Genomic DNA, 22,533 nt, shown 5'->3' on the forward strand with positions numbered 1-22,533 from the left:
TGATCAAGAAACTGTTTTATTTTACTTTTGTGATAATGATAAACAAGTTCAAGTTTCAAGTTTATTAAAAATTTGATATAACACCTTATCATTTATTTCAAGGTGGTTATACATTTTAAAATAGGGTAAAAAGAAATAATACAATTATACATAACTTTAACAAAGTAAACATACAAGATTAGACAAAACAATGACATACACGATTAGACAAATGGGCACAAATGGAAAAAAGGGGAGATCTACAATGATTAAAGAAAAGGAAGATATAAAGGTATAAACAAAAGGGCGGGATTAAAAACAAGTAAGCCCAATACGAGTGGACTTATAAAAGATTTTTAAAAATTTAGAATCCTTAAAAGGCATCTTTGAAAAGGAATGTTTTTAGAAAATATTTAAATTTCTCAAGATTGGTTATCTCTCTTAGAGCATTTGGTGCCGAATTCCAGAGGGTTGGGGCAACTACTGGAAAGATAGTGTTTCTTCTAATGTTAATATGGTTCAAGGTTGGGATTGCTAATAAATTTTGCTCCGAGGAACGAAAACGTGATGTAGTGTACGGTATCAAAAATTTATTAATGAATTCTGGCTGTCCAGTGTTTCTTGTTTTAAAAGTCAATAATAGAGTTTTATAGTTGATACGGTGATGGATGGGAAGCTTTTATCAGAAGAGGAGTTACGTGGTCGAATTTTTTGGCCTTATAGATGACTTTTACTGCTGTGTTCTGGATTATTTGTAGACATTTTAACTCTTTTTTGGTAATTCAATGGTATAAGGCATTGCCATAATCCAGACAAGAACTAACTTAATGAATGGATTAAAATATTTAAAGCCAATATATCAAGAAATTTAGTTAGAGAATATACCGAGAGCCTCAAAATAGTACCTAGTGGGCTGCATGTGGCCCCTGAGCCGTAAGTTTAGACCACTGGATTAGAGTCCTTGCCATCTCTAGGCACCTGCACTTATGCAACATCTATGGCTAGTGTAGATGCCTAGGTTCTGCTATAGAATAGTCTTGGGGCATCTAAATGGAGGCATAAGCTATAGAATTACTCCCAAAGCCTTCTGCTCAAAGGCAGCAAAATGAGATGGGAGCCATGGTATCATCAAAATTTCATTCAACATAGCCTCATAAGAACATAAGAAATAGCCTTACTGGGTCAGACCAATGGTCCATCAAGCCCAGCAGCCCATTCTCACGGTGGCTAGTCCAGGTCCCTAGTGCCTGGCCAAAACCCAAGGAGTAGCAACATTCCATGCTACCGATCCAGGGCAAGCAGTGGCTTCCCCCATATCTTAACAGACTATGGACTTTTCCTCCAGGAAATTGTCCAAACCTTTCTTAAAACCAGCTACACTAATCGATCTAGGGAGAGAAACTGAATGTTGATTGCTTTGGTTCCTCCAACCAAAAAAGATGTTCCATTGCTCCTGACGCTGTTAGCACCCTTAAGTCCAATGTTTTATTTGGTTTTCCCACTGTTTTATGATCTTGCTTTCCGTTGAATTGTGCCTTACCCTTCACATTGAATGCCATCAGACCTAGATTAAAAAAGTGTCTACCCATAGGCATTGGGCAGCAAAGAGGTGTTCCCTCCTGAAAATTATGGCAGACAACACCCCTCCCTCAAAATCACTACCCCAGTTCAAAATTGTCTACCCCCATATGACCTGCTGATTGTGATGGGTCAGGAACAGCAGAAACAGTTCAAGAAAAGGCAATGTGGAGCTCGAGAGCCAGCATGTATGTGCTCATAGGCCTGGTTGTGTCCACCCTCTTCTCCATATGATGGGCAGGGCTGCTACAGGACCTATGAGCACATTTATACTACTAAATCATGGGTTCCATTGAGTCTTTTCTTGAAACTATAGCTGGCAGCAGGCTTGGATAGGGGAAATGTAGTATTGGTACCACTGGTGCTTTGGAAAATTTGTTGAATGAAGTAGCTGCCTACATTTTTTATGAAGAAAATCCAGGCCTGAATACTTTTTAAGATAAGGGCCTTAAGCCATTTACCTGTTCATTTTAGGGAGCAATTTTAATAGCTTACTTATTTGCAACATATATGGCATTTTTTTGCCCACATATGATGCAATCAGTTCTTAGAAGTAATGTAGTAGTTGTGTTAGTCCACTTTTGAAGGTAATAAACATAAATAAAAGAAAACAGAAAAGGAAATAGGATGATACCTTTTTTATTGGACTAACTTTTATTGGCTTAACTTTCGAAGACGCTACGCTCTTCAGATCAGAAATAAGCAAATGTTGATGAATATACTTATACAAGGTGGGCAAAAGTAGGTATACGGTATTTATTCATTATTTCTTTTTACAGGTGTCACGAATAACATTTGTGTGAAGTTTTTGCATCGGTTACATCGTTTCACTTTTGCTTGATTATTATTATTCAGTAGCTTTAAATTATACCTATTCAATATCTGTACAATAAAAAGAAATAATGAATAAATACCATATACCTACTTTTTCCCACCCTGTATATTCTGATATTTGTCAACATTTGCTCATTTGTGATCTGAAGAAGGTATTGCCTTTGAAAGCTAATCAAAAATGAAGAAGGAAAGCACTCGTGATGTTTCCTTTTGAATAATGGCAAGCACCTATGTACCTTGTGCCCAATATTCAGAAAATGTACTGAAATTAGGTATCTAAACTTGTGAATTCTATAAATAACCCAATACTCTCTTCTGCAAGGGTTCAAATCACTGTCAAATGTGGAGAAAAAAAAGACCTCAGTGTCCACAGTGTTCAATTCAAGCAAGCCTGAAGTAGTCATACAAGCACACCCTAATCATAGGCCAACCCCCCCTTCTACTTCTATAACATATATTTCCCATAAAGACAGTAATTTGAATCCAAATACAGGCCTATGATTAGGGGGTGCTTGTCTGACTACTTCAGGCTTGCTTGAATTGAACATAGCACTGTGGACACTGAGGGGTTTTTTCTTCACATTTGACAGTGATTTGAACCCTTGCAGAAGAGAGTATTGGGTTATTTATAGAATTGATATTGTTCGTACTCTGGTCCTTTTTAAATTTTTTTTGACTATAGAGTATCTAAACTTGTCCCATATTTTCTGTTAAAACTTAAGCTTCCAAACTTTAGCTAGAACATTCATTTAAATTTAGGCTTGCCGTTCATTTGGCTATATTTAAGAGTCTAATTCAGGGGTGTAGTCAGACACCCAATTTTACACAGGACTGGATGGGCATGACAACCCCCATCCTCACATTCAGGCGATCACTTAACTCCACTCTCTCAGTTCCCTCTGGCACTGACAGCGAGCAGCAACTCATTCCCCTTGCTCACACTATCTACAAGCCTTTCCTCTGCTACAACTTCCTTGTCCCGTAAACAGGAAATTGCATCAGAGGGCAGGCTTGGGCCAACACAAGCACAGGGAATATGTTGCTGCTAGCTGCCATTGGAAAACTAGGTGGAGTTAAGTGACCCCTAGATCACCTGGAGGGAGAGAGAGCAGGAATCTTCAGCTGATAGGGCTTAGGAATACCCACCAGCCATATTGCTGCTGTGCCACAGCTGGGTGGGCTTAAGTGGCATTAATTAAAGCTTAATTGGCACTAATTTGTAGTTACAAGTGAAACTGTACTTAGGCGCTATTCTATGAACTTAGGGGCAGATTCTATATAGTTCACTTAAAGTTAGGTACCTACATCAGTGCGCCTAGCCGATATAGGTGCTTAGTTTAATTAATAGGCTTAATCGGCACCAATAACTCCTCATAATTGACGTTAATTAGACTTAATTGAAAGTTAGGTATCTAACTCGAAAAGATAAATTCTATGAAATTTAGGAGCCTAGCCCAAAGCGCGTAGTTAAAAGTGGGCATGGCTGGGACAGATCAGTGCCTAAGTCAAAAACATGCCCACGTTGTGCAGGCATTTAGGCAAAGAAAACCCTGGCATAAATAGGGTGGCCTAAAAGTTGTGATGCCTAACGCTGCTTAGGTGGCTCTAAGCTTGATTCTATACAGTGTGCCTAATTTTTACAGAATCACACTTAGTGCAGCACTAGTCAGCGCCGATTGTTTAGGCAGACTGTAAAGAATCTGCCCCTTAGCGCCTAAATTGCAAAGGGGATGGGCACATGGGTGGATCAGAGGTGTGGTCTTGCAATTGCACACATAGTATTCTAAAGCCTATCATGTCACTTATGTGCACAACTGCCTACTTTAGGCGCAATCATCTACACCAGTCTTTGGCATGTGCTCGCACCTGACTTACGCTCTACCCCAGTGTCTCACAAACTTTCTCGAGCTGCGGCACGCTAGAGGTAGTGGCCACAATTCAAGGCACCCAGAAGTGTGCGGGTGTCGCCATGATGATGTCACACGCATGCGTGATGTCATCACATCGACGTCCGCGCATACTTGAAGGCTCTTCAGAGGGGCCCTGAGACGCTAGTGAGGGGTGCCAGCAGGGAAGAGGGCCAGAGAGGAGAGGAGCTGGCGCCAGCACCTCTCCTCCTCCCCAGTGTGTTGTGGCATGCCTGAAATCTCAGGAGGCACACTAGTGTGCTGCAGCAGAGTTTGCAATACACTGCTCTATCCTATAATGGCAATTTTGTGCACAATTGCTATTATAGACTTGGGCCCGGATTCTCTGTACAGTGCCAATATTGGTGGCTGAGTAAAAGCGGCCACTGATCGGATGTGAATCACATGAAAGTGCCATATACAGAATCGCACTTCCGGGAAAGATAGGTTCCAGAAACATAAGCCATGGTCTTCCATGCCTACATTTCCAGCGCCTATCTTTGTCATGAATCGTGGCGATGCAGATACTTTAGGCCAGTGTTTTCAACTCGGTCCTGGAGTACCCCCTTGCCAGTCAGGTTTTCAAGATATCCACAATGAATATGCATGAAAGAAGTTTGCATATAATGGAGGCAGTGTATGCAAATCAAATTTATGCAAATTCAATGAAAACCTGACTGGCAAGGGGCGTACTCCAGGACCGAGTTGAGAAACACTGCTTTAGGCCACCTAATGCTACTTCCAGCATTGACCATTCCAACAATGGCGTAAGACGACCTAAAGAAGGTTTTAAAATGAATAAAGAATTATATTTTTTAAAAAGCATCTATGGAGGCAATTTTCCAGCACTGATTTTTTTGGGTGCCGGTAGGTGCTTTTAACAGTTACATTTTTTGCTGTTTTAAACAGCATAAGTTTAGGCGCCGTTGTAGAATTTCCCCCACATTTTTCATGCCTAATTTTTGATACATTTATTAAATTTATCCTTATGAGACTTGCCTAAAATCACAAGGAGCACTAGTTATATTTAAACTCTGGTCCCTGTGATTCTCAGCACTCTTCTCTAACCAATAGATTGCTCCTCACCTCCTATAGTCAATGCAGTTTTTAAAATGAACAACAAAGCAAGCCAGTTTCTCTATCGTCTCCTGACACTCCATATGCAGTGATGCTATGTGAGCCTGTTGTATGAAGGACATTGGACAGGATCAGACTGTGTGCAGGTCTTGGCAGCTTACCTATAGTTGTTACTATTACTTCTGTTCTACTGGTTTCTTTCCTGGCAATATCTTTCCAGGTCCTGTCTGGATCCTGGATCCACTCCATGGCCTTACAGTAAAAGTGACCCTGATCTGAGGGCTGCAGCTTGCTGATGGACAGCTTGTAGAATGTTGGCCCAGTCTTGTCCAGTCGAACGTCGCCTGAAGAAAACCTCTTGGTGTATAAGGCTCCTGGCTTCAGGACAAAATCCTTGGTGAGAGAAAGGATCTCTGTGATATTACCACCTGACTGGAGGTACCATGTCAGAGAGAGGTGGGTATGCTGGAAGGTTGCTGTAGATGCCTCACAGGTCAGTTCCAAGGGGTCTCCTTCCATCTTTCGAAAGGTTTGAGATGCCATGGTAGCCACCAGGGTGTCCGGTATCACTGAATTAAAAACAGGCCCAAGTATAATCAGTCCATGATAGATTACTTACTTTTATTTTTGTCTATAGTACTGTCCCTCCTTCATATGTCAAACCTATTAAAAGGGTGACTTATTTAGGAATGAAATATAAAACATTAAATGTAGGTCTGCAAAATGCTGGTCAACATTTAAGGCATGTTAGAAAAAAAGATGCAATTCTCTAAAGGATGCTGATGTGTGATTGACACACTCTAGGTGGACGCTTCTTAGGTGGCCCCAAGATCAGCATCCTTTAGAGCAGGGGTGTCCAACCTGCAGCCCTGTGAAGAATTCTGTGCGGTCCCGCTCAAGATGCGGTGTTTTCCTCTGTTGGCTCCCTCCTCTGTCTTGCTGCAGCGTTTGCTTAAAGCCGCGAGCAGCGATCCTATGTGCCTCTTGCGGCTGACCTGGAAATGTTCCCTCTGACGTTGCGACATCAGAGGGAACACTTCCAGATCAGACGCAGGAGGCGCATGGAAGACGCTGCCTGCGGCTTTGAACAAATGCCTCAGGCAGGGCTTTTGCTCCAAGAGCCGCAAGTTCAGTGCCGCCTATTACTTCAGCCAGATCCTGGGGAGAAGGAAAAGGGAGAGGAATGAGAGATGTCAAGTCCATGGGAGGGAGAAATGCCAGGGTATGGGAGGGGAGGGAAGAAGACAGATGTCAGGCCAGGGGAAAGGAAGGAAGGAAGGAGAGAAAGGAATGAGAGGGGATGTCAGATAATGGAGGGGGAGGGGAGGGAAACTAAGGAGACAAATGCCAGACCAGAGGGCGAAGAGGTACCAGGGCATGGGGGGAGGGAAGGAAATGAGAAGAAAGAGATGTCAGAGCATAGGGGAGGGGTAGAGACAGAAAAATGGAGAGGGGGTGAAGCTGAAATGAATCATATACAAAGGAGAGAAGGGGCACAGGATAGACAGTTTATGGAAGGAGCATATGGAACGGGGAGAGAGCAGACAGAGAAATGTAAGGGGCAGAGAGAGAGCAGACAGTGGATGGAAGGGGCTGATGCTGCATGGAAGATAGAGAGAGGACAGATGCTATCTAGAAAGAAGAGAGTGTGGATAAGATGATTAAAGCAAGGGGGATTTGTTCAGAGATGGGTTTTTTTTGGGTTGGAGGGTATTAAAAGAAGTGCCAGATTGGGCATGGGGGGAAGAGCTTATGGGACCAGAAACAGAGGACAGAGAGAGATGGTAGACAATGGTCTGAAGGGAGAGAAGTTAGACCTGGAGTAGTGTGGAGGAAGAGGGAAAGAGATACTTGAAGGGAAAACTGTTGGAAAGAGAAAGAAAGAAATGGTGGACCTGAAGAAGGGAGGCAGGCAGGCAGGGGAAGAGATGGGATGGGGGACAGCTGGGAAGAGAAAGGGAGAGAAGTTGGATCTGGGGATGGGAGGGAGGGAGAAATGTTAGGCCTGTGGATGGAAGGCAGAGAGATGCAGCATCTCTCTCTTTTTTTCCTTCATTTCATTGTTCAGCATCAAGGGGGGAGGGAAAAAGAAAAACAGAAAAGGGTTATTCCATATCAAGTGATCAAGGGCTCCCTGCATGACCATCACGGATTTTGATAAAACTTTATGCACAAAGTTCCACATGTATCAAACGAACTTTGGTAAAGTTTTAGTTTCGCCTGTGGAATATTCGTGGAGATATAGCCATTTGTTTGACCCCATACTGCAATGACATACAGTACGACAGTGACATTCTGACAACTTTGAGACACAATATCTCACGAGCTATGTTTCCAAAAAAAACTGAAACTTAGCTACCCTGCACAACTTTTGGAGCTCTATTCAGTGCTACCAATAATAATTTTTGTCGAGCACTGAGTGAATGGCTGAATTACAGTAAACTTGGCCGAAAAAATTAGTGCTCCAAAAAAAGTCAAAGTTTGACATTACTTAGCTCCCACAATAATTGAGTAATAAATGCGAAATTTGGCGCATGTCTCAGTACAACGTTGTTTTCAAAAGTACAATTTCAACCTCCAAGCTCTTTCCATTAGTTTACAAATTAAGTGTAAAGTTGCTAATTTGTGTAAAAAGGCCAAAAATAGGGTATTTTCAGCCTGCTTTTACAGAAAAATACCTTTCAGAAACTCTTTCAAATCAGTCTCATTAGAAAGAGCATATTTCAAACCCCCTAGAAAAGTGGGCTTCATTTTTCAACGCAGGTTAACAATGGCTGAAAAAGGGGGACAAAGTTGGGAGACGTTGCCACAGCAACAACCTCTATTTCAACATAGTTCTGTCATTTTTAAAGTTACAGTTTTGTATTGACGTAGTATTACTACTACTCTATTGCGTTGGTCCATGGTGACCAAGTTTACTGTAATTCAGGCATTCAATCAGTGCTCGGCAAAAATTGTTATTGGTAGCAATGAACAGAGCTCAAAAAGTTGTGCAGGGTAGCTAAGTTTCAGTTTTTTTGGAAACACAGCTCGGGAGATATTGTGTCTCAAAGTTGTCAGAATGTCATTGTCGTACTGTATTTCATTGTGGTATGGGGTCAAATAAATGGCTATATCTCCACAAATATTCCACAGGCGAAACTAAAACTTTACCAAAGTTCGTTTGAGACATGGTGGACTCTGCATATGAAGTTTCATCAAAATCCGTGATGGTCATGCAGGGCACTTTCCAAGAATCTGATCACTTGACATGGAATGACCCAAAAGAGAGGGAGCAAATTGTTGGACCATGGAGATAGAGGAGGAGAGATGGAACCATGGGAGGGCAGGAGGGAAGAGAGCTGGGATAAGATGATGCTAGGGGATGGAAAGAAAGGGATGGTGTTATAGCTTGACCAGTGGAGAGAGGGAGGGGGATTCTGAAAGTGGTGAGCCATGTGGATGAGGTTAAAATGGAGATGACAAGATGAGTGAGAGATCAGTGAGTACAGTGGAAGAAGTGTGGTAATGGGGAGGCTAGGAAAGGAGTGAGATGGAAAATGGGAGAGCTAGAGACAGAGAAGATGGAGAACTGAGAGATAGCTGAACATTTAAAAAGAAGAAGGGTTAGAAAGAAGGCAAGATTTGAGTAGAGAGGCAGAAAATAAAAAGTTAAGAAAGATGAAAGGGAAAAATCAATACGTTGGAGACAGGCATAAGAAAGAAATGGATCGATAGAAGAGGAGAAAAAAAATGGACAGCAGACACTGGAAAGAGAATTTGTTGAAGACAGAGAAAAAACAGAAAGAGAAACTGGGAACAAGATGATGGAAAAACAAAACATCCAGTCAACAAAGTAGAAAAAAATGGTTTTATTTTGAATTTATTAACTGAAATATGTTATCTTTGGGATATGTGCATCACAATTATTTTTGTATTCAGTGGCTTAGTCATATACAGCTAATTTGGGGGAGGGATGAGCCCAAAATTAGTGGATGGGCACCAAAGTTTCTCCCTGCCTGAGTGCAATTTATAAATACTTGAGCTAGTGGGGATTCTCAAGCCCTGCCAACTGAAGACATCTTCCTCCAGTCTGGCAACTCAAAATCTCCAAGCTTTGCAATATCCTCAAGCTGCCCCTGCTTTCATGCATGCATGAAAGCCAAAGGGGAGGCAGGGAGGAGGGAAGGCAGCAGCTCTGCAATATTGCTACCAGCTGCAGAACTTGGGAAGTTGGAGGGGGAGGAGGTAGCTATCAGATGGTGAGGCTTGGGGATCCCTACTAGCTATAACAGGGGAGATGTTCATTTTGAGGGAGGCTAAGCTCAAAGTGGGAGGCCCAAAAAAGCAGTAATATGTACCCTGATTAAACAATCCTCCACATGCGCTTCTGACAGCTGATTCAGCATCCCCGCTCTGATGAGGCTCACCTCTGAAGAGGCTCACCGTAGCTGTAATAGAAGTGAATGGGAGAACCAGGAGTGCACATCCCTGCTCATCAGAGTGGGGATGTGGAAGCCTGTGGCTGCTCCCACTGTCAGCGATGCACTTGGAGGATCACTCAGTCAGGGTAAGTATTACTGCTTTTTTGGGTTCCTCTCCACAGTGTCCCTTTAATGAAGGTTTATTATTAGATACGCACATCTTCTATATTAGTGATTGCAAATTTGGGACCTGCTCAACCTTTTTGTGGCTCATTGGCTAGTGTTAGTGTTTGTGCGGCCCCAGAAAATTTTTTTTCGGACAATGCGGCCCAGGGAAGCCAAAAGGTTGGACACCCCTGCTTTAGGGCCTCTGCTCTCTGTAGAAAGATAATGAACTGGAGCATAACAACATAAGAATTGTCATTTTAGGTCAGACTGATGGTCCATCTATCCCAGTATTCTGCTTACAACAATGGCCAATCCAGGTCACAAGAACCTGGCAGGATCCTAAAGAGTAGCAAGATTCCATTCTACAGTGACCTCTCTGACTTTTTTCATGCCTATATTAATAGCAGTTTATGGACATTTCCTCCAGGAACTTGTCCATTTTTAAACCTAGATATGCTAACTGCTGTTACTATATCCTCTAGCAACAAGATCCAGAGCTTAACTATTCAGTGAGTGAAAAAACATTTTCTTCTATTTGTTTTAAAATATTACCATGTAACTTCATGGAGTGTCTCCTCCTCTTTCCATGCCTAGAAGCAGTGGAATGATTACAATATTTTATTTCAAAACATGTCTGATCACGTCAGAGCACATCAGGTTTTTCCATACTGAGGTGAACATTTTGATTTGTACTCTTTCTCAATTATTTTTCAGGCTTCTAGCCTCCTCCCCAGGAGATTTATGTTTAAATTTTTATTGAATGAACAAGATACAATCCCCCAAAATGGTACACAAGAACCAACAGATTTATGAATTTTATCACAACCCCAGAAAACCTTCCTATTCATTCCCCATTCCTTCAACCAATACCCCACCCCCCTTAGGCGTTTTAGCCATTTAGGGCCTTAGGCCTTTCCCCCATGCATCTCAGGATGCACTGGGAAAGCCCACCATTTTTGGAGTGGCGGGCCTGCGAGCAGGAGGGACTGGGCATCCTTCCTGCTGATATTTTTCTTTTAGGAAGGGGAGCGGGAGGAGAGGAGTTGGTTCTGGGGGGGGGGGTCTTTGCCAGGGGGGATTCATGGCAGCAGGAGGGAGTGGTCATCCCTCCTGATGATATTTTGATACCGGGGTCATTCATTTGGGTGGGGGGGGGGGGCTTGCTGGCACAGCACACCATTTTTTTTTTTATGAGCACATCATCTGTGACCATAGAAAAAAAATAGGCAGACCTGTTGGATATTCCAAGTCGGTAATACCAATCTGATTTTGGCATGCAAGGTTAGGCCACTGATCGGATGCTTGGAATTAATGACCTCATTTGCATGCCAGAATCAGAGAATGTACGACCGCACAGAAAACCACGCAGTGAGCTATTTTGTACATAGGGTCGGCAAATCCAATTGGTCACTAAACAGGTCAAACTGGTTTAACGACGATCTTTAGATGATCAGAGTCTTTAGTGCATCGAGCCCTCTGTGAGTTGTGTGTGAAAGGGACAGAGGTTATGATGTTACTTGATGTAAAATGAAGGGATTCTCTCTCCACTGGGAATGGCCAAGAGAGCAGTTTGGAAATTTAAGTATTTTAGAGGGAACTTTATCTTTGCCTTCTTTCTATCATATTGAAAAGGCATCTGAGCTAGGTTACCGGGTTCTCGGTACCCAATAAGGCCTTGAGGAAAGAGAAAGTGAGAGGTTATTGATTTTGCCCTCTTACAAGGAACTGGCTAGCAGCCTATGACCAGTTTGAACTTATACTAGGAAAGACAATATATATATTCTAATTGGTGAGTTGGAAGTCTATGACCACTGAATACCCAGCATGCATTTTTTACATGCCAAAGGAATTTTGGGAGTAACCTGGAAGTGTATAATATTTTGGGAGACTACCAAAACAGAGCACACCTAGATTCTGAGAGCTCCTTCAGGAGACTGGTGGGAGCGTGTTGAGTGTTTTTTAAACTGTCTTTGCAGGAGAAGCGGCCTGCTGAAGGGTTGGTGAAATACAGGAAAGGAATCCTGATGGAGGATCCCACAGAGCTAGAGGAAAAGAAGAAGGGTTGCACTAACCAGGAGATGAGAACAAATAAAAAGGTCAGATAAAGTGTCTAGTGTCCCTTTTTATTTGATTTTTGTATATCTGTGAAACTCAACAGATGAGCTGTATTGCAATTATGAGGGGAATATTCAGACCATAGCAGTCAAGTTTTTTTTAAATGCTGGTCATCATGGGTATTTTATACTCGGATATTTAGAGCTAGGCCATACCCAGATGCTGGCATTTAATGTGGGTATAAAGTGGCTGCCAACACTTCCCAAGTACCGCTGATATTCAGACTTGTACCCAATTAACTACTTAGATAAAGTTAGCAGACTGTTTTCTGTTACCCGATTAGCAGACCGAATATCGCCACTAATTGGGTATACCCTGACTCCATCTTAGCTCCCTGATGGTGCAGAGGCAGTTTGTTGGAATTTTCAACAGAATTATCTAGATAATGCCGCTGAAAATGTGGGTATGAACCCAGTGAGTAAGACTTATCCAGATAAGTCATGCTAAATATTGTCCCCTATATATACACACCTGGCCTACTAGAATGGATAGTGCACTTTTTTGTTGTTAGTGGAAAGCAGTATTGTGAACGGAGTGACACTGGGAGCCCAAATAAAGTGTGCGCGGAAGTAGGTCTCTGAAGCCAATCTTCCCCCCTCCCCTTTTCAGGACCATCAAAAGAAGGTAGAGAGAAGTCCCTTGGAACTGTCCAACACACAGGAAACCGAGAAAACCCATAGCATATAGCACTTGAGATTTGTAGAGAACTAAAGCCTTCATAACAGAGAAGGACAGCTCTTTATAACATGCAAATACTGTAGTGGCAAATGCTACCAACTCTGGTGGTACCTATGTTCTTCCCGCTCCAACACAGGAGATTATTACAGTTCTAAACCCCATAGGGGAAAAGGAAGAAAGAAAGGATTTCAGTTTGTGGAGGGTTAAGGTAAAATATAAACTTGCCTTTTAGGGTGTTAGACCCAGCAAAATCAGTTTCCAAAAACTATGTCCTAAAACTTGGCCATACTGTGGAGTAGAAAGGATAGGAAGATAAGGCTAAGTGAGCAAACAGAACCTGGGTGCTAACAAAAAAAAAGCCTTGCTCAGCCAGAATCCAAAGAAAACCTGTTGTCAGCCACTCACTAAACAATCATGGGTGGAACTCGTATTACGCCTCCTATGGTTTATAATAAAATAAAGGAATATGAAATTGAAATAACTATTCATTTTTTTAAGCATGCAAATTTCCCTTCCAACCCTTTGATGTGCTACAATAAACAAATTAGCTGGCACTCATATGGAGATGTAATTTATACTTACCTAAAAGGTGCATTTTGTCACCGTAACTTCCCAACCATCTGCCGTCTGTATTGGGAGTATGGCATTCATATTCCCCTGTGTCTTCTTCCAGGAGGCTGGCAATGTGGAATAACACCGAGTCACCTTTCAGCCTTTCTACATAAATCTCTCCTCTCTCGACACGAGGTTCATACATGAAATAGGTAAAAGTGATGTTTTGAGTGCTGACGATCTGAATCTCCCTTTGTGGGGCAACGGGCAGATAAACAGACCAATGGAAATTCTGCTCAGAGGGCCCTCGGTATCCACTGACCTTACACCAGATAGTGGTGTGGTAACCTTTAACCCGATAGAGAGGTCCTTTCTCTATGGTTACTTCTCGTCGACTTACACACAGTCCTGTTTGACAGAAAATGAAAAACCAAACCAAAACAATAGCATTAGTTTTTGGAATCAGCCAGATTAAGAAACAGGTTCCATTTTTATGCTTTCTAACCCAAGAGATGTTAGAAAGAAATTATACATAAGGGGTTGAGAATGTTTGTCTTTCTGGGGACAAAATAACTTCTGAAATTTAAATAACTAGACCAATTTTGTTTTAAGGGCATAAAATGGTTGAAAAACACATTGATCTTGAAAATGGGACAAATTATGCTGAGAGTTCCAGAGATAAACTCCCTCCCCCAAATGGCCTAGTTTAGTGGGAGAAGCAGTTCCAGCTTCTACAGCAGTGTCCTGCAAACTTTCTCAAGCTGCAGCATACCAAAGGTAGTGACCGCAGCTCGAGGCACACGGAAGTGCATGGGCATTGCCATGATGATGTCACGCACATGAGTGACGTCATGTCGACATTCGAGCATGGGTGAAGGTCTTTCAGACAGGCCTAGAATCCCTCAAGAGCACTTCACTCTTCACAAGGCCACCTTATTCATCTCTGTTAAGAGGAAATAATTCAGTGTTCATGGCCCTACATTGTGGAACTCACTCCCATTGGACCTTCGTCTGGAAGGTTCTTTGCCTGATTTTAAGGTTAAAATATATTTTTCTGTAAGGCATACGAGTCTTATGTGCTCCTTACCATCCAGTTTGGATATGGGTGTCTTTTCTGTAGTGGTGTAAGTTTCTAGACTTCATTTGTTCTCTTCTACTCTCTATGCTATCTATCTCCTCTTTCCTATGCCATTGTAAAGCCTTTCTTCTCTTTTTTAATAAATTAGTAAATTGCTTTGATTTCTCTTAAGTGGTAAATCGTAAGTAAAGAATAAACTTGGAAACATGAAAACTTAATCATTGCCCCGAAACCTACCACATCTGTTGCCAGGGAGTGCCACCCTTTAGTTAAAATTTAAGTTTCATCCTTCAAAATGTGTTAACAATGGCATCAATATTATTTTATAGAACTCACCACTGTACATATTTGGGCCAAGGGGCTTCTAGAGCTTGTTTTTTGGTTGGTTTTTTTTTTTTTTTTTTTACATGATTGCAGATAAAGGCCAAATGGCTCATCCAGTCTGTTCATCCATAATCATCTTCTATCTCCTCCTCTCCCTGAGAGATACCATGTGCTTGTCCCAAGCTTTCTTGAATTCAGACACAGTCTTTGTCTCCACCACACAATACAGAATACACCCACATGCAAGCATACACGCAAGAAGATGGATTGGAAAACATTCCATGAGCCATTTATTCCTCATCAAGGTTTGGTTGTCATGGAATGGCACAGCCAATTGTTGTGCCAATAAGTATTCACTGTTTACAGTCAAATTTTTAAACTGCATGGAGTATCTGAATTCACAACCACAACAGTTTCCATCAGTCTCCTACTAGCTCATTAACCCCTCACATTCGACTGTCCATGACTTCCAAGACGAAACAATACAATACAGTGTCTTATATACCACAATTTTCTGCAAGGAAGACCCAGAGTGTGGCACAGTGGTTAAAGCTACAGCCTCAGCACCCTGGGGTTGTGGGTTCAAACCCACGCTGCTCCTTGTGACCCTGGGCAAGTCATTTAATCCCTCCATTGCCCCAGGTACATTAGACAGATTGTAAGCCTGTCGGGACAAATGCTTGAGTACCTGAATAAACTCATGTAGACCGTTCTGAGCTTTCCTGGGAGAAGGGTATAGAAAATTTAATAAATAAATAGATTGAGCAGACCTGACAAGAATATCTTGGGAATTCTCAGGAAACAATTTCCTATGTAGTAATTTATTTCTTTTTTTTTTAATTTAAATTATGGAATTATGGGCTTCTAATACAATCACTACCGTATTTTTGGCATGATAATTAAAAATCTAAAAACAATACACATACTACATGATAAAGAAAAGGGGAAGAGGGAAGGGCGAGAGCACCTCTGCTACAGAGCATCAGAAACTGGCTGGGGATCAGTCTATGAAATTGCACATCTTGAGATCTGGACACGTATTCCTGGCTTTGGCAGTCAAGCCTTTATTATATTCTTAAGGGGTAATTTTATAAATGATTTGAATGTACAGAGTGATGTTTTATCAAGTAGGGGTTTACAAACTTGAGAAGGGCATATGCACATAAAGAAGCCCTTTTGCAAAGTGCATTCTAAAGCAAGATTTTTTATGCACACTAAACCCAGATTTTATGCAGCTTTTTTAAAAAGCATTTTCAATTTTGTTTATTGCAGGTCATGTACTAATTTTACCATTAGTGTGTGGGACCTGCTAAATGTTAATGTGGAAGCACGTGCTCTGGTATTACCCAGTTAGTGCATGGTAACTCAGAACATGGTAATTCAACACACTGGCTGGTTAATTCTTTCACGCCCATTCTCCACCCATGACACACTCCCTGAAAATGTAATGCACGAATTAATACACACAGTCAAAATAATGCAAAATATTTTAATGCAGTTTGCGGTAGCCTGTTTTTCATACACTAAGCATGTGTTTAAGCCTAACACCCCTCAGTAACAGGACCCCAAAAGTAAATAGTCAGAAAATATAGCTTCTGCTTTTATGCATGTAAGTGTTTCAAGCATGAGAAATAGATGTAGTGGTGGTGGGATCAGCATTCACAGTTGTTGTTTTTTTAAAATAAAATATGTGCACATGTGCCGATTTCTACCAGCCCATACGTGCACAACAACAGTTTTCTTTAGAGCATATGTAACTGGGTTGGGAACTTCCAGGTAGTTATTTTATACAAGGGCACAGAAGCATATGTAGCTTTTATAAAACAGGCACATCATAGGAGGTTTTCCTGCCTAGGAAATCGTGTGCAAATTCCAGGAACGCCCCGTCCACCCATGCCCCTTCCATGGCCATGCATACAATTTATGCACAGATCCTGGCACTTAAAAATATGTGCATAATGCCTATTAGTGCAAAAAACTATTAGTACCCAATTATCTGTGCTAATTAGCTTGTTAGTCAAATAAATTGCACACGTAAATTGGGCATGTGCCCAATTTCCACATGCAATTCTTAGCATTATATATAGAATTAGAGGATAACAAAAAAAAAATTAACTCTCTTTTTGATTGCTTCCATTATCATCATCATCTTTCTTTTTTTTTTTTAATTATCTTTATTAGCAAAGCCCTGGTCAAACTTTTGTGGATGGATCCTTTTTTTCTTTTCCATACTGAACACTGCCATCCCCCCATTTCTACCCAACCCCTTTCCACCCACCCCCATCCCCACCAATCTAATGTTGTTGGTCCATTGCTATAACTTTCCCCCTCATTACAGGCTGATGCAAGGACAGCTGCACATTAGAGATGACATGGGGGAAAAAAAATTATCACCGTTCCCACCCCGTCCCCATGAGCTTGTCCCTGCCCCGTGAACTCAGTTCTCGTCCCTGCCCCATCCCCGTGCGCTCATTCCCCGTCCCGCAAGCTCGGTCCCCGTCCTGCAAACTGTCAGATCCCATCCACACAAGCCTCGAATAGTTATGCTTTTATACTGAACTTATTTTATTAAAGTATAAAAAGAGACAATATTCTGTACAGTTGTCATTTTATAAACACAAATAATACAGAGCAAGGATCAACAAAACCCCTGCCTCCCCTCCCTTTCACAAATATCCCCTCCACTACTGTGAAAACTGAACAAACCAAATTACTATAGAATGCTACATAGAAAAATCAAACAACAGAATACTTCAGTCACACATTGCATGAATAGTGTTAGGGGAGTACAACTAGGGCAACTGCCCCCTGGTCAGAGAAAGAGTCCTAAGTCAGCTGGAAGCTAAAGAAGCACAGCCTGGGCTTTGCAGTCCCCAGTTATATCTAATACCAGCTCTAGCAGGATACATATTTCAAATCTGAAATATTCTAGTCACAAAATATAAAATAAATTAATTTTTTCTACCTTTTGTTGTCTGGTAATTTTGTTCTTCAAATCACATTGGTCTCAGGCTTTGGTTTTGGGTTCCTTCTGTCTTCATCATGGCATGGCTGGCTCCCGAAGGTAAAATAGGCGCAAGAGGAACTGGGGAGGAGATGCTGAGTCTGACAGGTGCAATTTTTTTTACCACAGGAGCAAGACTTTTCACTGCTCCCATGGGGCGGTGAAAGGTCTTGTCCCCATTCCCACGGGCCAGTGAAAGGTCTTGTCCCCATTCCTGCGGTAAACCAGTTGCAAATGTCTCCATTCCTGCGGATTTACTGCGCTGACCACGGTTCACCATGGTAAACGGTTTCTGTGTCATTCTCTACTGCACATCACACTCTCCTTCTGGCTCATGATAGCTGATGCAGGCACCCCGCTACCTTCTACTGGGCCTTGTGGGCCAACACAGGTGTGGAACTTCTTTTGGTCTGAGTTGGTGATGTAAGCATAACATCAAGGGCTTTGTGCTATGGGGAGGATTGGTTTCAGGATATTAGAAACTCTAAGAGAACCTTAAGCCTTGTGTCTCTTTCAGGCCCATATCATCATCCCTTAGATTTAATTAAACGCAACAGTCCTTAGAACCACACTACCAAAGGCCCCAGAACAATCCCGTAAAAATGTAAAATTGGACATCATAAAGTCAATATTTACAAGAATTTAGGGCCGGATTAGGAAAAGGCACCCAAACATTGGCACTGGAAAGAATCAGTAAGAAGCACTATTCTATAAAGACTCCAAATTCTACGCTCGTTATAGAATGGTGCTTAGAGCCCATTCTTGTGCCCAAATTTGGGTGCTGGTATTTATGCCAGTTGAAACCTAAAATTTGGGTATGGGAATGACAGTATTCTATAATTCTGTATGTAATTTTGGGAACAACTCTACCATATCCCAGGCCACAACCCCTTTTCAACTGCACGCTATGGGATTTAGGCAAACAGGGTTATAGAACAGTACGAAGGAAGATGCACACACATAGTAACATAATAAATAATGGCAGATAAAGACCCGAATAGTCTGAGTCTGCCCTGTAATTACAATTTCATGATTAAATTATCTTTTTTCTTTGTTATTTCTAGGCCATAGATCTTAGAAGTCTACCCGGTACTGACCTTAGTTTCCAACTACTGGAGTTACCGTTGAAGCTCATTCCAGCCTATCCAAACCATCTCCTTTGAGGGATTCAAACCATGTCCCATTCATATTCTAATTAGAGATCCTCTTTCTTCCCAAGCTTTGTTGAATTCCGCCACTGCTTTCCTCTCCACCACCTCCTTCGGAGAGCATTCCAGGCATCCTCCACCCTCTCCGTGAAAAATAATTTCCCAACATTACTCCTAAGTCTACCACCCCTCAACCTCAATTTATGTGCTTTAGTTTACCCAATTTCCTTTCTCTGGAAAAGATTTGGTCCTATATTAATGCCTTTCAAATATTTAAATGTATGTATCATATCACCCCTGCCCCTCCTCTCCTCCAGAGTATACATGTTGAGGTATTCTAGTCTCTTCTCGTACTTCGTTTGGCACAAACCCGCTACCATTTTTGTCACTTTCCTCTGGACTGCTTCAAGTCTTTTCTTTACTTACAATTATATCCTTCAAGTCTTTTCTTTACTTACAATTACATATCCTTAACCAGATACGGCCTCCAAAAGTGAACACAATACTCAATTTATTGCTAGTTAATGGTTTATTAGCTAATTAATTTGTGTGCATATCCTTGATTTGTGTGCAAATTTCAGTGCCCGAATGTGGGTGCCATATATACATATAAAGCTATCCCGACAGATATAGTTATTTTATTTTTTATTGGAATTTATTAATCCCCTTTATGAAGATATTCACCCAAGATGGTGTCCAGCAGGTACAGTTTAACATAAAACTTACAATTTTGTTAACAGCATAACAATAGTAAAATGACCAATCATGAACATAAATACAATCAATGAGGTAAACTTGGGGCTCCTTTTACAAAGGTACGTTAGGGCCTTAACGTGCGGAATAGCGCACTCTAAAATGCCACGCGCGCTAGCCGCTACCGCCTACTCTTGAGCAGGAGGTAGTTTTGCAGATAGCGCGTGCTAATCCGGCGCGTGCGCTAAAAATGCTAACGCACCTTTGTAAAAGCAGCCCTTGGAAATGGCAAACTGAAACCTAATAATGGCCCTCTTTTAGTAAGCCATAGTAGAGGTTTCTATTGCAGCTCGGGTCGTTAAATGCTCCGATGCTCATAGGAATTCTACGAGTGTTAGAGCAGCAACAGAGCATTTAGCACTCTGGGTCACAGTAGAAACCTCTACTACAGCTTAGTAAAAGGGGAGGAATAGGACTAACATGAAACAATTTCAGAAACATGATAAAAATCAGTACTATACAAACAAAACGGAAGAACATCCAAATAACAGATATGATAGGATACGTCAGCCCAATAGCAATGAAACACCTAATAATGCTTTTGAGTATTGCCTTTCATGTCATGATCTAAAATGCACTGTCATGCTCTACATTACTATACCTTTCTGGGAAGACGGGATATAAATTCAAATAAATAAATAAGCACACATTAGCTATAGATGAATTCTGTTTCTAGGAGATAGATACAATGATAGTTGAGAGTCTTGAGAAGCATGTGGGAGGGGTATGATCTAGGAAAAGATATGTGTTCGCACTTCCTCAGTCTGATCCCCAGTTATTTTCAGGTTTCTCTCTTGAGGTCTCTTTTCTTGAGGTCCCCCCTCCCACCAGGTAATTTTAGAGCAAATTTCTGCAGGGGGAAAATGAGTAAAGGGTAGCACCTATTTCTCTGTGCCTGTCTATATCATTGTCTCCCAAATTGTGTGCCTTGGCACAGTGGTGTGCCACGAGAAATTCCAAAATTTTACTTTATTTTTAAAAATTCCCTTCATAAGTATACACTAAAATCGATGACATGTACATTGCGTGCACAAGAGTCTTGTCAATGTTATGAGCATCTGTGTACGTAAGGATACAACCGCCCAGACAAGCATCATTCTTTGACATGATTGGTCCTTGAAAACTAATGGCAAGTAAGTTAATTTGCACTCAAAAGCAAGCACATCAACCACATAGATTAGAATTGCTAATCATAGAAACATGACAGCAGATAAAGGCCAAATGGTCCATCTAGCCCATCCACAGTAACCATTATCTCTTTCTCTCTCTAAGAGATCCCATGTGCCTATCCCAGGCCCTCTTGAATTCAGACACAGTCTCTGTCTCCACCACCTCTTCTGGGAGACTGTTCCATGCATCTACCACCCTTTCTGTAAAAAAGTATTTCCTCAGATTATTCCGGAGCCTATCACCTCTTAACTTCATCCTATGCCCTCTCATTGCAGTTTCCTTTCAATTGAAAGAGGCTCGACTCCTGCAACGTCTCTATCATATGTCCCCTCTTAAACATCTCTATCAATCTACTTTACCCCCCTTTTTACAAAACTGTATTGTGGTTTTTAGCAACGGCTGTGACTGTAACAGCTCCAACATTCACAGGAATTCTATGAGCATCGGAGCTGTTACTGCTGTGGCCGGCGCTAAAAAACGCACTACGGTTTTGTAAAAAGAGGGGGGGGGGGATAAATTCTACCGTTGTTACAATTATCCAAACATAGCTTAAAGAACTTTAATAAATAGCTTTCAAATTTAATTTGTTGTTGGCTTTGAAATTTTATGATTTCAATTATAATGTGTCGCAAAAAACATTTGCTCCTTTTAGTGTGCCGGAGTTTAAAAAGTTTGAGAGACACTGGTCTATATGCTACAGAAGGGACTTAATAGGCTTGGTCAATGGGAAAAGGGACAGCAGGGTTCAGCAGGGTCTACCAATGAAAGTTTCAGTCCGAGATGAGATTTTCTGTTCCAGCACTCTCTACAGTTTGCTAGTCTTCTGTGGTGTTTTCAGTCACTGCTCTCTCTTTTTGAGTTCAATAATTTTATTGAATATTATAAATAATATACAGAAAGCAGTTCAAGTACATGAAAATTGAATAAGAAATATTGATGTAGAAACAAAAGAAACCGTAATTGCATTCATTTGCATATAACAAATTATTAAGAAGCATTCAGAGTATTTGAAACTGCTAAGAAAAGAAATAGAAAGGGTAGATAAGCAGAGAGGATGAAGTAAAAGAAAAAAGAAAGTGAGGATGAAGTAAAAGAAAAAAGAAAGGTAAAGAAGGAGAAAGAAAGAGGGAGAAAAAGAGAGGGGTAGAAGTGTCTACGAGGCAGAATGAACATATGAATCCAAGAACGACCAAGGTGATTTATTTCGCATCATTTTTGTAGAGAAACGAGATATCATGTTTTTTTCATATGCATATGATTCGAATTTATGGTACATGCTCAAAGAGTTCCACCAAAAGGTGTAGTCTAGTAATGTAGATGATTTCCAATTTTTTAAAATGTGCATAAGAGCTGTCACAAACATGGTGTCAATGAGTTTGGGAGGACAGTTTGATAGTGCGAAGCAAGGGTGTTGAGAACGAAGGATTATAATGTCACTGCTCTCTCAAGTGTTAATGTTTTCACATTTCCAGTTATCCAACATTTGGTTTTTGTTTTTTTTAAAGTACAGTATATGTAATCTCAAATAAACTTTCACATTCATTAAAACAAACAATCTGCTGAGCCCAAGCCAATTTGTTACAGAGTCATTATTTCCGCACCAGAGTTTTAATTTTAAGGTGTTTGTTTAGGGTTGTTGTTTTTTTTTCAGCCTGGTCATTTCAGGGTCTGAGACCAGAGAGGAAGCCTGAGCCTATCTTCCTAGGACCTCTGTCAGGCTGCACCATCGGGATTCTGTGGGCTTCCTGGGGGCCTTCACCCACTC

At 41.3% G+C, this 22,533-nt stretch overlaps 1 protein-coding gene across 1 annotated transcript in view; it reads right to left on the reverse strand.

Moving 5' to 3' along the window:
* Positions 1–22,533, reverse strand: part of CD101 (CD101 molecule) — a 79,235-nt gene that overhangs the window by 53,043 nt on the left and 3,659 nt on the right. The window contains exons 2-3 of the mRNA XM_033943306.1: positions 13,322–13,699; positions 5,537–5,944 (exon numbers count right to left, since the gene is read on the reverse strand). Of these exons, the coding sequence (XP_033799197.1) occupies positions 5,537–5,944; positions 13,322–13,699 (786 nt within the window). The remainder of the gene's footprint in view (positions 1–5,536; positions 5,945–13,321; positions 13,700–22,533) is intronic.

This window comes from Geotrypetes seraphini, chromosome 4, assembly GCF_902459505.1.
Source record: "Geotrypetes seraphini chromosome 4, aGeoSer1.1, whole genome shotgun sequence".
In the NCBI taxonomy this organism is placed as follows: domain Eukaryota; kingdom Metazoa; phylum Chordata; class Amphibia; order Gymnophiona; family Dermophiidae; genus Geotrypetes; species Geotrypetes seraphini.